Source organism: Carcharodon carcharias, chromosome 2 (genome assembly GCF_017639515.1).
Source record: "Carcharodon carcharias isolate sCarCar2 chromosome 2, sCarCar2.pri, whole genome shotgun sequence".
Taxonomy (NCBI): domain Eukaryota; kingdom Metazoa; phylum Chordata; class Chondrichthyes; order Lamniformes; family Lamnidae; genus Carcharodon; species Carcharodon carcharias.
The window spans coordinates 141,183,794-141,198,461 of record NC_054468.1 but is presented as its reverse complement, the minus strand read 5'-3'; the positions used below and the strand labels follow the sequence as shown (position 1 = coordinate 141,198,461).

At 42.9% G+C, this 14,668-nt stretch overlaps 1 protein-coding gene across 1 annotated transcript in view; it reads right to left on the bottom strand.

Annotated features, from left to right (window-relative positions):
• The window catches only part of plg (plasminogen), a 144,929-nt gene that overhangs the window by 72,029 nt on the left and 58,232 nt on the right, over positions 1–14,668 (bottom strand). Inside the window, exons 8-9 of the mRNA XM_041206806.1 lie at positions 14,539–14,659; positions 10,787–10,905 (exon numbers count right to left, since the gene is read on the bottom strand). Coding sequence (XP_041062740.1) covers positions 10,787–10,905; positions 14,539–14,659 — 240 coding nt within the window. The remainder of the gene's footprint in view (positions 1–10,786; positions 10,906–14,538; positions 14,660–14,668) is intronic.

Below are 14,668 nucleotides of genomic sequence, written 5' to 3'. Positions count from 1 at the left end.
AAAGTCAAAACACCAAAATCCACAGAAGATCCAAGAGAATTCACGAGGGCAAGACAACACATCAATCATGCTTTTTTGGGTGAAGTCAAAGATCCAGGATTTTCATTCAGCAAAGCGTGTAGTGGCCAAGGCAACTACAGGGAACCCATTTAAAGCTAAAAGGGTTAATGGAGGAAGTTTAACCATATGTCTAGGCCTTGAAGAAAAATACTGCAGCCTTGAGAACAATACCATCTTGTCTGAGCACAGCTGTAGGATGAGCCCTGAGACATTGCATGTTGTTCTTTCCCAGGCTGAATGTAATCAGAGTTGTGGTAAGCATGTGCATAAGCACAACATCTGTTGTGATGGGAATGGACATTTACTAGAACGTGGATTGGTCAATTAACTTATGCAAATAAGCGGATAGGTTTGTGCAAAATTTACTGATTGGCTGTAAAAATGCTTTTAACAGGTCTGCGTGTTTTCTGCTACGAGACAGTACATTGGCTCTCATTGTATTGTCTCCCTTGTGCACAAGTAATAACAGATGAAGTGATGCCTTGGTGTGATTAATCTCCTACGGTTTCTTGGAGGTTCCACGAAGATGACTAACCCCTAGGGTTGGGTCACGGAGCATGAGCGTTAGGACCTCACTGTTCAAGGACTCCTCAGTGCATGGCAGCCCGATTTGGGCTTCTGGGGTTTGTTGACCCGCGATCTGCCTTCACCTGCCTGTGGCAGAATCTTGAGGTAAGTCACCTATTTAAGTATTTAGGAGATTAGTTGTCATAGTCCGGGACTGCTCTGGCCAGAATATACTCGAGGTTGGTAACCTCTGGAGTTTAGGTTTAGAATGTACTCGGGGTTGGAGCCCCTGGTGTTTGGAGCCCAGGGGAATCGATGGTGAGGGAGGGGAAGAGGCCGTCAGGTGGGACCAAAAGGGGGTGGCCACTTAAATTGCTTCAACTGCGGCCAGGAGGGTCATTGGGCTCGTACCTGCCCTCGGCCGCCTGCAGCTCCGGCGCAGGCGGTACCTCAGCAGGCGTTGGCCTCTGCCCCTCAACCGAACCCCTACTCTGCCCCTCAACCGAACCCCTACCCTGCCCCTCAATTGAACCCCTACTCGCTAATCCATTTGGCGGTACGACACAATGGAGTTGCCTCATCCTTTTATCTCATTACCATTGAGGAACCCACTATCCCTTTGTCTGTTAATGACCATCTCTTGAATTTCCTTATCGATACTGGACGACTTATTCTACCCATCTTGTCTGACCACAGTTGTAAGATGGGCCCTGAGACATTCCATGTTGTTCTTTCCCAGGCCGAATGTAAGCACAACATCTGTTGTGATGGGAATGGAAATTTACTGGAAAATAGATTGGTCAGTTAACTTATGCAAATAAGTGGATAGGTTTGTGTAAAATTTACTGATTGGCTGTAAAAATGCTTTTCACAGGTCTGCGTGTATTCTGCTATGGTACAGTAGCTCTCATTGTATTATCTCCCTTGTGCACAAGCAATAAATGGGGTTTCTACGGATGAAATGATGCCTTGGTGTGATTAATCTCCGACAAGCAGACATCTTGGTTAATGACCATCTTACAAACTTTAAATTGGAAACAAGAGCCAGTGTTACAGTCCTATCGGACAAAATACCGTGGCTGAGAGACCGCTGGCCATGAGCAACAGACACATCACTTCATGGGCCCAGGGGAATCTGACTTCCAGTCATAGGCCTGATCTTGGAACCACTAAGGTATGGCATCAAACAAATCTTTGAGCTGATGTACATCATCCATAACCAGTCTTTTTCTTTCTTGAGCAGAGATGCCTGTGTAGCCTTGAATCTCCTCAAAATGGACAAAGATGTCAAGACGACCACTGTCATAAATTATACAGAACTGCAAGTTCCTGAGAACTCCAAAAAGGAAGATTCTCTCAACTGGCACTTAAGTTCAAAATTGCCATCTCCCTTTGCAAAGCAGGTTTGTCCACCTTCGTTACAGGTGCCAGAAACCCTTCATTAGTTAGACCAACCAATCATTCAGATGGTTACATTGAGTAGGTGACAGTCAAGATAGGAACCAGCAACGAGAAAAGCCTCAAACTACAACTCCAACATCAGTTGGAGAGATAAACCTCAAGACCACAGAGCAGGCACTGCAATGTCCAGCCAGCATGACAAGTCCCAAACGCTGCTAGAACCGAGTAGCAGCCATCCATTGATGACCGTACACCACACAACCAAATGCAAAGGTGAGCTTACCACCAAGTCACACCCTCACAACAGGTAGAGCCATCTTCCACCCCAGCATGTGTCATGGCGAGTTGCACAAAGGAAGAGAATAAAACACTATAGAGTTGAGCCCGTAAAGAGCTGGATCAACCAACCACCATGTATCACTACAATTGGGAAACGACAAAGAATTGTTCAACGTCAAAGATTGGAAAAAGAGAATGAAAAGATGGAGAACAACCTCCAATTCAATACAGAGATAAAAACAAAAAACTGCGGATGCTGGAAATCCAAAACAAAAACAGAATTACCTGGAAAAACTCAGCAGGTAATTCTGTTTTTGTTTCCAATTCAATACAGTTTACCTGTAGTGACAGGACCTACCAGACAGGAGTGAGAACAAGATATGGAAGGGTTACAAGATCTGCAGACCACCTGAACCGATGAACTCAGAGAATTGAGTGGGATAAATGGGATAGTATTAATGGGATAGTATTAATGATGTACTATGTGGGTTTAATTTTTTAGGTTATCAAGTTTGCTTTGTCCGGCGAGCGCTAGCTGCACCCTTGATGTTAACACATTCGTTTGTGCTTGAAACAATATAGGCAGAAAGACCGATTAACTGAACAAACACTGGTAGTTCAAAACAAAAACAAAAATACCTGGAAAAACTCAGCAGGTCTGGCAGCATCTGCGGAGAGGAGCATAGTTAACGTTTTGAGTCCGAATGATCCTTCAACTTTCGGACTCGAAATGTTAACTGTTATCCCACTCAATTCTCTGAGTTCATCGGTTCAGGTGGTCTGCAGATCTTGTAACCCTTCCATATCTTGTTCTCACTCCTGTCTGGTAGGTCCTGTTACTACAGGTAAACTGTATTGAACTGGAAACAAAAACAGAATTACCTGCTGAGTTTTTCCAGGTAATTCTGTTTTTGTTTTGGATTTCCAGCATCCGCAGTTTTTTGTTTTTATCTCTGTATTGAATTGGAGGTTGTTCTCCATCTTTTCATTCTCTTTTTCCAATCTTTGACATTGAACAATTCTTTGTCATTTCCCAATTGTAGTGATACATGGTGGTTGGTTGATCCTGCTCTTTACGGGCTCAACTCTATAGTGTTTTATTCTCTTCCTTTGTGCAACTCGCCATGACACATGCTAGGGTGGAAGATGGCTCTACCTGTTGTGAGGGTGTGACTTGGTGGTAAGCTCACCTTTGCATTTGGTTGTGTGGTGTACGGTCATCAATGCATGGCTGCTACTCGGTTCTAGCAGTGTTTGGGACCTGCTGAGTTTTTCCAGGTATTTTTGTTTTTGTTTTGGATTTCCAGCATTCGCAGTTTTTTGCTTTTATTTTAAACACTGGTAGTTTATTGGAACTAAGAACAGAACACTATGTGTGCTTCTTCAATCACCTCCAGCTCTAGACTTACAGTTACCAAAGTAGCCCACACTATATATCGATTGGTCAATACAGTCACATATCAATTAACTACATTCTCTTAAAGCTGCATAATGCTCCAGTTTACCACATCTCTCCCCCTTTACTTGAAAGTACAATTGACAAGCATCACAGCATCACAATTATTTAGATGATTAACTATTTACAAGTCAAGTCTCTCAGGAGGCTTCCTTGTACGCGTTGAGCTTTGTAGCTCAACGGCCTTGGCTGGTTTTTCCAAGACCCCCTTCTCAGGGGTCAACTGTCCACCAGGCTCTTCGGCGGAAATGACCAAGTTTGTGTCTTTGACCCTCTCGGGTCCAACAGCCCCACCGGTACTTCCAAATTGTGTGACATTTCTTCCACGTGCAGTGCAGACTCAAACGTAAATAATGACAGCATTCCTTCTTGTGGGACTGTCTCTCTTCTCTGGAGATGATCCACGTGTCATCTAATTATTCGACTGTTTACCGACACATTATAGGAGAGCAGTCCTGTCACGGCACTCACTTCGCCTAATAACCAATTGGGCCCATCTCCAAAGTTCTTCACGAGAACTATGTCTCCCACCATGAAATTTCCTTCATGATATGGCCATCATGTCTAGCCTTCTGGGCCTCTTGACTTCTCTCCACCCTTCCCCCTAAATTCGGCTTGATAAGAGTTAGATGGGTGCAGTGACATCTCTTCATTAGTAATTCAGCCGGGGCAATATCGGTGGTCATGTGTGGCATCGTTCGGTATGTGAACAGGAACCGTGACAATCTGGTGCTGATGGAAACCCCGTCCATGTTTTTCATCCCGGACTTAAAAGTTTGGACTGCCTGCTTAGCCAAACCGTTAGAAGCAGGGTGGTAAGGCAAGCTTTTAATATGAGTTATTCCATTGATGGTTGTAAACCTGTGGAACTCCCCGCTGGTAAATGCAGTTCCGTTGTCTAACACGAGCACCTCGGGTACCCCATGCACTGCAAAGCTCTGTCTCAAGCGGTCTGTGGTGGCAACAGACATGGATGACCAGACTTCGTAGACACCCATCCACTTGGAGTGAGCATCTATTAGTAAAAGGAACATCATGCCCAAGAAGGGCCCCATGTAGTCGACATGGAGGCGCACCCATAGCTGCCCCACCCATAGCTGCCCCACCCATTCCCAGGGATGCAATGGAACTAAGGGGAGTAGCTTTTGTACCTGCTAGCATTGAAGACAACATTTGTCTAGGGTTTTGATGTCCGCATCCATCCCTGGCCACCACAAGTAGCTGCGTACGAGCATCTTCATCCTACTAATGCTAGGGTAAGCACTAAGTAACTTAGCCAGTAATGGCCTTCAACATCCTGGGGCACGATAACCCTTGCTCCCCAAAGCAATATGACAACCTGGCAGGTGAGCTCATCCATGCAACTGAAACATGGCTTCATGTCATCAGGCTTTCACTCACCTGACCATCCATTCAAGAACTGCTCCCAAACGTGAGATAAAAGTGGCTCTCGGCTTGTCCACTCACGGATTTGTTTGGCCTGGATAGGGGAAGAATCCAAAAAAATTAATATGAAGACAAGTTCCTGGGGAATTGGAACCCTCACATTGTTATTTGGCAGGGAGAGGCGGCTCAGCGCATCAGCATGTCGATCTGGTCTCCCGATCAGTGAATAAAAGTGTATTCGTAAGCAACTGATATCAGTGTCCACCTCTGGATGCGAGCAAGTGCGATGGGGGGTATCGCCTTATCCTCTCCAAATAATCCCAGCAGAGACTTGTGGTCGGATATAATGTGAAAATAATGATCGTGAAGGTATTGATGGAATTTCTGAACACTAGACACAACAGACAAGCCCTCCTTCTCAATTTTGAGAATATCGTCACTCTGCAGCACTGAGTGTGTGAGATGTATAACCAATGGGTCGTTCGGAGCCATCCATCCGATGTGAAAGTGCAGCCCCTACTCCAGAAGGGGATGTGTCACAAGTTAAAATCAATTCTTTCTTTGGGTCAAAGTGGACCAGTAGGGCCGATGATCTTAACAATTGCTTTACCTTCAGGAATGCGTCCTGGTGCGGAGCTTGCCAAATCCATTTATGGTTTTTCTTAAGCAATGCGTATAACAGAGCCAGTATGGTTGATAGATTTGGGAGAAATCGCCTATAGTAGTTTATCATGCCTATGACGGCCTTTAGTTCTGTCATGTTTCTCGGTGCAGGTGCCTCGTGAACAGCCTTAACCTTTTCTTCCACGGGATGCAGGCCCTGCGCATTGATCTAATGGCTCAAGTAAACTACCTCTTTGGCTTGGAAAAGACATTTTTCTTGCTTCAAGCACACCCCCAGTTGTGAGAAGTGTTTCAGCACCTCCTCCAAATTAGCTAAGTGTTCTTTGTTAGGTCTTCCAGTGACTAAGACATCATCCAGGTAAACAACGAAATGCGACAGTTCTTGAAGCAGATTTTCCATGGTACGCTGGAAAATAGCACACACCAATAAGAACCTAAAAAGTAGTCGTGTATATTGATACAATTCTTGATGTGTATTGATGGTCACGAATTCCCTGGAGCTTCTTCCAACTTTACCTGCTGGTAGGCGTGGCTCATATCGAGTTTTCAACGTGTGCTGCCCTCCACCAATTTCGAATATAATTCGTTAATCTTTGGTATCGGGTGTCTTATCAAGTTTAGCCACTCTGTTTACAGTTAACTTATAGTCACCGCATAAACGAACACTTTGGTCTGGCTTCAGTACAGGTACTATGGGTGCCGCCCACTCGGAAAATAGCACCAGTTGTAAGATACCCAACTTTTCCAGCCTGTTTATCGCGGTCTCGACCTTGTCCCATAGAGCATAAAGGACTGGTCTGGCTCTAATAAATCTGGGGTTGCATTAGAGTCTATGTGAATGTTGGCTTGTAGCTCACAAATCCTTCCTAACTCCTCACTGAAAATGGAAGTGTACTTTTGTAACAATTTCTGTAAGTTCCTCGTTCTGATTTGAAAAATCTTGGCCCATTGCAATTTAATCCTTTTGAGCCAGTTGCAACCAATTAAACTGGGGCCCACCCCAGTTAGTACTATAAAGGGTAAATTTGCAGACTGATCCCCATACTGCATCAGGACTTGACATATCCCTTTCACTCTTATTTCTTCACCCATATATGTTTTTCATTTAGTGTCCAATTCTTCCAAACTTAAAGGATGGACTCCTTTACTCAAGTGTCTGGACGAATATTCTCCTATGATAGACATTGATGCCCCAGTATTGATCTCCATCGTGAAGGGTTGTTCACTGACCCTAATGACTACCTGGATTGTCTCAGTTCTACCCACTTTCAGGCTGTATAATGAATAGATGTCAGATTCTGCTTCCTCTGGTTCTTCAATGAGACAGATTTCACAATCTCTACCTTTGTTTTTAAAATGCTGTCTCAGCCTATCTTTACAGCACCGCTTTATGTGACCATTGCGGTGGCAGAAAAAGCATTCGATATTTCTGAACTGTTGATCGCCTGCAGGCTGCCTGGATGCATTTCTCTCATTACTGTCAAGGGTTTTCACTGTAGTACTATTGTTCTTCATTGGTCTGTACATAGTGGGCATTCCCTGTCCTTCTGCAGAGGCTGACGTTTTCATGCCTTTTGTTACCGGTCCTTCCCACCCTACAAGATGGATGGCACCATTTTTTATATCTTTTATTGCCTCCGAGTCTCCAACAGCTCTCTCCATGGCTGTGGCCAATTCTAATGCCTTACTGAAGTCTAGATTATTTTCAGATAGCAATTGCTTTTGAATCCCCAATTCCGCATATCAATTGGTCTCTCAACATGTCATTAATTGAAGTTCTGAATTCTCAATATTCTGTCAATTCCTTTAAAGCAGCTACATAGCCAGTGATTGTCTCTCCTGGAAGCCTATTCCTCAAATTGAATTTAAAATGCTGTATAGTGACTGAGGGCTTTGGCTTCAGGTGGTTTTTTACAACGTTTACTAACTTCTCGAAAGTCTTCGTATGGAGGGTGTTAGGTGCGTGAGGCTACGGATCAGCCCATACGTGGATAAAAGAATCACCCACTTCTTGTCCTTCCCCGTGATGTCGTTAGCAGGAAAGAAGAATGCTAGGCGTTCGATGTGATGAGACCAGTCATCGGAAATGGAATTGAATGGTTCAAGATGCCCAAACCATGGCATAGTCGATGACTAAGGAGGCTGCACTTTCAAACAGCTTTCAAGGTAGTGACAAAGTAACACAGCTCGCTTACCACGGCTTTCTTGAATGCCGTCAATTGATCTGGTTTATCCTCGTCGCCAGTTTTATGTTTTTGGTTATCAGGTTCACTTTGTCCAGTGAACACGAGCTGCGCCCTTGATATTAACACATTCATTGGTGCTTGAAACAATATAGGCAGAGAGACAGATTAATGAAACAAACACTGGTGGTTTATTGGAACTAGGAACAGAGCACTAACACCATGTGTTCTTCTTCAATCACCTCCAGCTCTAGACTTAGTTACCAAAGTAGCATCTGCTGTATAGTGATTGGTCAGTACAGTCACATGATCCGTTAACTACATTCCCTTAAAGGTACTCCACTTTACCACAATGGCGTAAACTGGGGTAGCTAGTAAACACATTGGATAAAGACTTTGGGGAAAGTGCAGTATTAGGGTCTGGCACATAAAGGGTTAATGTGAGAGCACAGTACCACCCACACAGTGATGTAAGGGAACACATGACCCACACCTAGGGCTCAGTCTAGTGTTGGACAGAGCCGTGTGTAGAAGCAAGCATGGAGACAGCTCCTAGCTTGGACCTTTACTGACCTATGAATTTCTCTTAATTAATAAATAATTACTTTTGAACTACCTTAGAAAGATCTACTGAGCTATGCCCTACACCTTACAACTGAGGTCAGCAGGGAAACATAGAAACTAGGAGCAGGAGTAGGCCATTTGGCTCTTTGAGCCTGTGCCGCCATTCAATATGATTATGTCTGATCCTCCATCTCAACACCATATTCCTGCTTACTCTCCACTCCCCTTGATGCCCCTAATATCCAAACATTTATCAATTTCTTTCTTGAATATTCTCAGTGACCCGACCTCCACAGCCTTCTGTGGTAGAGAATTCCACAGGTTGACTACCCGCTGAGTGAAGAAATATTTCCTCGCTTCAGTCCTAAATGACCCCATATCCTGAGACTGTGGCCCCTGCTTCTAGACTCCCCAAGCAGGGGAAACATCCTCCCTGCATCTATTCTATCTAGCCCTGTTAGAACTTTATACAATTCAATCAGATCCCCTCTCATTCTTCTGAACTTTAGTGAATACAGGACCAGTCAAACAAATATCTCCTCATACGACAGTCCTGCCATCCCTGGTGTCAGCCTAGTGAACATTCACTGCACTCCCTCTATGGCAAGTATATCCTTTCTTAGGTAGGGAGACCAAAACTGCATGCAATACTCCAGGTGTGGGCTCACCAAAGCTCTGTATAACTTCAGTAAGTTGTGAGGAGGATGCAAGGAGGCTTCAGGGCAATTTAGACAAGTTGTGTGTGTGGGCAAACACATGGCAGATGCAGTATAACTTGGATAAATGTGAAGTTATATGCTTTGGTGTGAGTATTATTTAAATGGTGATATATTGGGAAATGTGGATGTACAAAGGGATCTGGATGTCCTTGTACACCAGTCAATGAAAGTAAATAGGCTTTAATTAGCCTACTTCTGAACTCAAATCCTCTTGCAATGAAGGCCAACATATCATTTGCTTTTCTAACCGCTCACTGCACCTGCCTATTTACTTTAATTGACTGGTGTACAAGGACACCAAGGTCCCTTTGTACATCCACATTTCCCAATATATCACCACTTAAATAATACTCTGCTTTTCTGTTTTTTACACCTAAATGTATAACTTCACATTTATCCATGTTATACTGTGTCTGCAACGTGTTTGCCCACACACACAACTTGTCTAAACTGCCCTGAAGCCTCCATCCATCCTCCTACAACTCAGAACCCTGCCCAGTTTTGTGTTGTCAGCAAACTTGGAAATATTGCATTTGGTTCCCTCATCCAAGTAATTTATAAATATCATGAATAGCTGGGGCCCAAGCACTGATCCATGCGGTACACCACTAGTCACCACCAGCCACCCAGAAAAAGACCCATTTATTCCCACTCTCTGCTTCTGGCAGTACTTGCCATTGATTTTGAAGATCCAGCAATCATTTAAATTTTCCTGTTGTTAATTTGAGTCTAACCTAAGTCAAGGAAATCTCCAAGCACCCAGCAACAGTGATGGCATCAAGCAGAATAAGCAGCACTGAGGCATTCACACTGATAGAATTCAGAAATCTTCAACGTTGGCCTGATTTGGTTTCTAATGCAACACACTGCAAAGAAAAAGTCTCTTACAAACCTATTAGCCACTTCATTATCATTTCTTTTAGAATATCATATTAGTAGTAACAAAAAGCAACAACAAGCTGGAAATCTCAGACAAAAACAGATTCGCTGGAAACAGTTAATAAATCAGGTAGTGTCTGAGGAATGGACAGAGAAGTCAATGGCTCTGATATTTACTGGAGTGGGTTTGGGAACAGAGAGGAAATACGATCAGGAAAACTGGAAATTTTAATCACTTCATGTGCAAGGTCTTTTCTGGAACAGGTTCCTTGCCTGGAATTCCCCTGCATTTTTCAAAAAACTGCCATAGAATCCTTTATGTTCATTGAGAGGGCCGAGGTTTAACATCTCATTTACAAAAAGCATCTCCAACAGTGCAGCATTGCTTCAGTACTGCAGTGATTTTTTTTTAATATTCATCAAGGGATATGGGCTTCGCTGGCTGGGCCAGCATTTGTTGCTTATCCCTAGTTGCCCTTGAGAAGGTGGCGGTGAGCTGCCTTCTTGAACTGCTACAGTCCATGTGGTGTAGGTACACCCACAGTGCTGTTGGGAAGGAGTTCCAGGATTTTGACCCAGTGATAGTGAAAGGAGACAACAGAAGAAGACTTCCACTCATTAGACTGGCTCAGATCAAATAACTGGGTCCTAAAAGTGAAATGGAAGTGTGCTAACTCACTATACAACCCAGACGCTAAAGGACACGTGTGAAGAAACTGAAAACTTACCACACCGTGGAATATTGCAGAATGCCCATCGAGTTTCGGAGTCAGTTGTGAAACACCATGGCCTGAATTCTCCATCTGGATTCCGACAGTAGTTCTCCTCGAGATATTTATCTGGAAAACTGAAAGTCCTTATTTTTACTTTCAGCGAAAAAACTTTTATATTGAATATTGATGTTTCTGAGGCTTGCACAATGTGATAGGGATAATACTGTTTACAGAAACATGTCCATCTTCAAGTAAAGCTCAGGGACAACAACCACAACTTGGATTTATGCAGGGTCCTTAACATAGTAAAATGTCCTACTTCTGCTTCACAGAAGTATCATCAGATAAGAATTGACACTGAGTCACAAAGAGATACAGTATCAGGATATGTGACCAAAAGCATGTTCAAAGCGGTAGGATTTAAGGAGATTCTTAAAGGAGGACAGAAAGGTAAAGAGGCGGAGAGGTTTAGATGGGAATTCCAGAGCTTAGGGTCTAGATAGCTGAAGGCATGGCTGCCAGTGAAAGATGAAAATCAGGGATATGCAAGGGGCCAGAATTGGCGAAGGACAGAGATTGCAGAGAGTTGTAGGGCTGGAGGAGATAACAGAGAAAGGGACAGGTGAGACCATGAAGGGATTTGAGTGCAAGGTTGAGAATTTTTAAAAGTTACCATGCAATGAAACAGTATTGACACAGGTAGTGTAAGACGCTGCTCCATATCTGTATATCACACAGGATGGGCTGGTTTGCAATTGCAACTATGCTTTTGAATAAAGTCCTCGTACAATAGTATTTTTAACCATTAAGAATTAATTAAATAAGTATTCCTTATTTCAAAGAATGGATACTGGCATGACCTTTGATCTAGAAGCAGTACAGTTAAGGAATGTTTGTAATCTCTTTAAAATATCTGTGGTATCTATAATATTTCTGAGAATCTTTGAAAGGGACTTTTTAAGAGTTTGCATCAATTGTTAAGGGGTTAATTGTAATTTTCTTGGATAATACTGGTCCATGTGGCCTGGTGGCCCCTGACCTGGAATCAATACCAACAGGAAGGCAGTTAAGACCAGAAGCTGTGTGGCTAGCAGACACAAAGCAGAGCTGGAAGCAGAAGGTGATCATCACACAGGTGCAGGCAGAAAGAATTGGTGCAGCGGAACAGTTATCAAGCTTGTAATGATTTCTAGCAAGCTGAGCTCTATACAGTCTTCTGTTTGGCAGTAAGAAGAAAAGTAGTATTCCAGGTGCTCTTGGGGAAGCAAAAGGGACTGTATCTAAAAAGTGTTTGTTCAGAGAGATGATCTGACGCTCTGAGACTTGAAACAGTTGTGAAAAGTCAATTTATAGGCTGTAGAAAAGCATGTGGGGATTAACGTAAGATCTGGAGCTAAGAAGGATGGGATCCTTAAAGGATTGGCTAGGGATCTGGGGCTTAAGGAAGGAAGGAGCAGTTCGGTTAGTGATCAAGTACAACTGGTCAGAATTGAAAAAGAAATATCACTAAGAAAGATTGACTTAGAGAGAGAGAAATTAGCAAGAGAGGAAAGAGAAAGAGAGAGCCAAAGGGAAGAAGATTCTACCCATGTCATGGTGCAAGAGGAGGTAATTATTACACGAGAAGGATTTAAAATTGATAAGGAGTAGGTATTGGATAGACTGTCTATACCTAGAATTGATAATGTACTGGCACTGGATGTAATGTATCGAAGGATACTGAGGGAAGTGAGATTGGAAATTATGGAGGAACTGGCCATAATTTTTCAGTCTTCCTTAGACTCATGGGTGGTGCCAGAGGAGTGGAGAATTGCAAATGTTACACCCTTATTCAAATAAGGGGGTAAAGATAACCCCAGCAATTACAGGAGAGTCCGTTTAACATCAGTGGTGAGGAAATGTCTAGAAACAATAATTTGCGACAAAATTAATAGTCACTTGGACAAATGCAGGTTATTTAAGAAAAGCCAGCATGTATTCGTTAAGGGAAAACCATTTTTAACTGACTTGCCGGAGTTTTTTGAAGAGGTAACAGAGAGGGTTGATAAGGGTAATGCTGCTGATGTGGTGTATATGGACTTTCAAAAAGTCTTTGATACATGCCACACAACTGACTTGTGGAAAAAGTTATAATTTATAGAATAAAAGCAACATGGATGCAAAATTAGCTGAATGATTGGAACCAGAGAGTAGTGATTAATGGATGTCTTTCAGACAGGGGGAAGGTTTGTAGTGAAGTTCACCAGAGGTCAGTGTTGGGACCTTTGCTTTTCCTGCTATGTATTAATGACCTAAACCTTCAAAATTTGCAGATGATATGAAACTTGGACGCATTGTGATAACGCAGAACTACAAAAGGACATTAACAGGTTAGTGGAATGGGCAGACAAATGGTAGATGAAGTTCAATGCAGAAAAGTGATTCATTTTGGTAGGATGAACACAGAGACACAAAATAAAACAAAGGGTACAACTCTAAAGAGGGTGCAGGAGCAGAGGGGCCTGGGTGTTTATGTGCATTAGTCAATGAAGGTGGGAGGACAGGTTGAAAGAGCGGCTAATAAAGCATATAGCATCCTGGGCTTCATTAGTATGAGCATAGAGTACAAGAGCAGGGAGGTTATGTTAAATTTGTACAAAACACCGGTTTGGCCTCAATTGGAGTATTGCGTCCAGTTCTGGGTGCCATACTTTAGGAAAGATTGGAGAGAGTACAGAAAAGATTCATAAGAATGGTTGCAGGAATGAGGAACTTCAGTTGTGAAGATAGATTGGAGGAGTTGGGACTGATATCCTTGGTTTGAGAAGGCTGAGAGGAGATTTGATAGAGGTATTCAAAATCATGAGGGGTCTAGACAGAGTGAATAGGGAGAAACTGTTCCCACTCGTGAAAGGATCAAGAGCGAGAGTGCACAGATTTAAAGTAATTGGTAAAAGAAGCAAAAGTGACCTGAGGCCAAACTTGTTCACACAGTGAGTGGTTAAGGTCTGGAATGCACTGCCTGACTGTGTGGTGGATACAGGTTCAATTGAAGCATTCAAAAGGGAATTAGACAAGAATAAGTCAGATCTAATGTTGGACACTGTGTCTTGAGCTTTGCAAGCACGGGTTGGTTGGATACAGTGTCCAACATTAGATGTGGTTCTGCGATTGGACAAAATTTGCTAAATTATCCTTAGTGTGCTAAGAATTACACTGACAACCAATTTAAGATTGTCACAGTGTGACGCATTTGCGTGTATTGGAAGCTACATATATTAACACACAGGGTCCTGTTCTTTGCTGACAGAAAGAACATGTACACACACTGCACCTGTTTCAGCTAAACAAAATAAGTAACAGCCATTCCCTGAGTCATTCCTCAGGGCAATGCCTTGACCAATCAATCAGAGTCAAGCTGCCTGGTTTAAATTTCAAACAATACTTGGCAGTTAACTGTCAGTCACTATAACTGGTGCATTCTCTATGGCAACACCTCTACCAATCAGAGTCCACTTGTCAACCAATCAGCACTCTCTTCTCATACAGTATAAATTGTTGTTTTCCCCTTATATTCGTATTCTTGCTTAGTGTCCTGATGAGTGCAAGATGAAAAGCTTCAATATGTCTCTTTTTTCATCAATACTCAAGTTCTGTCCTACCAAATGGCTAAATATTTATGTCCTGCATTCACATTAAGAGAAAGAGTTTTACTCCAAATGATGATACCAAATAATCAAAGAACAATAAAAGAAAGTATGAATTATCTGCCTCATTCTCTTACTTACAAGGCCGGTTTGTATCCATGAAGGTGAGGTGTTTGTGAATCCCAGTGCTGACATGTGACACCATCCTCCGTTTGGGACATTTTCCCACGATAATTCTCACCAGTGCAGAACATGCACCCCTCTGTAATCA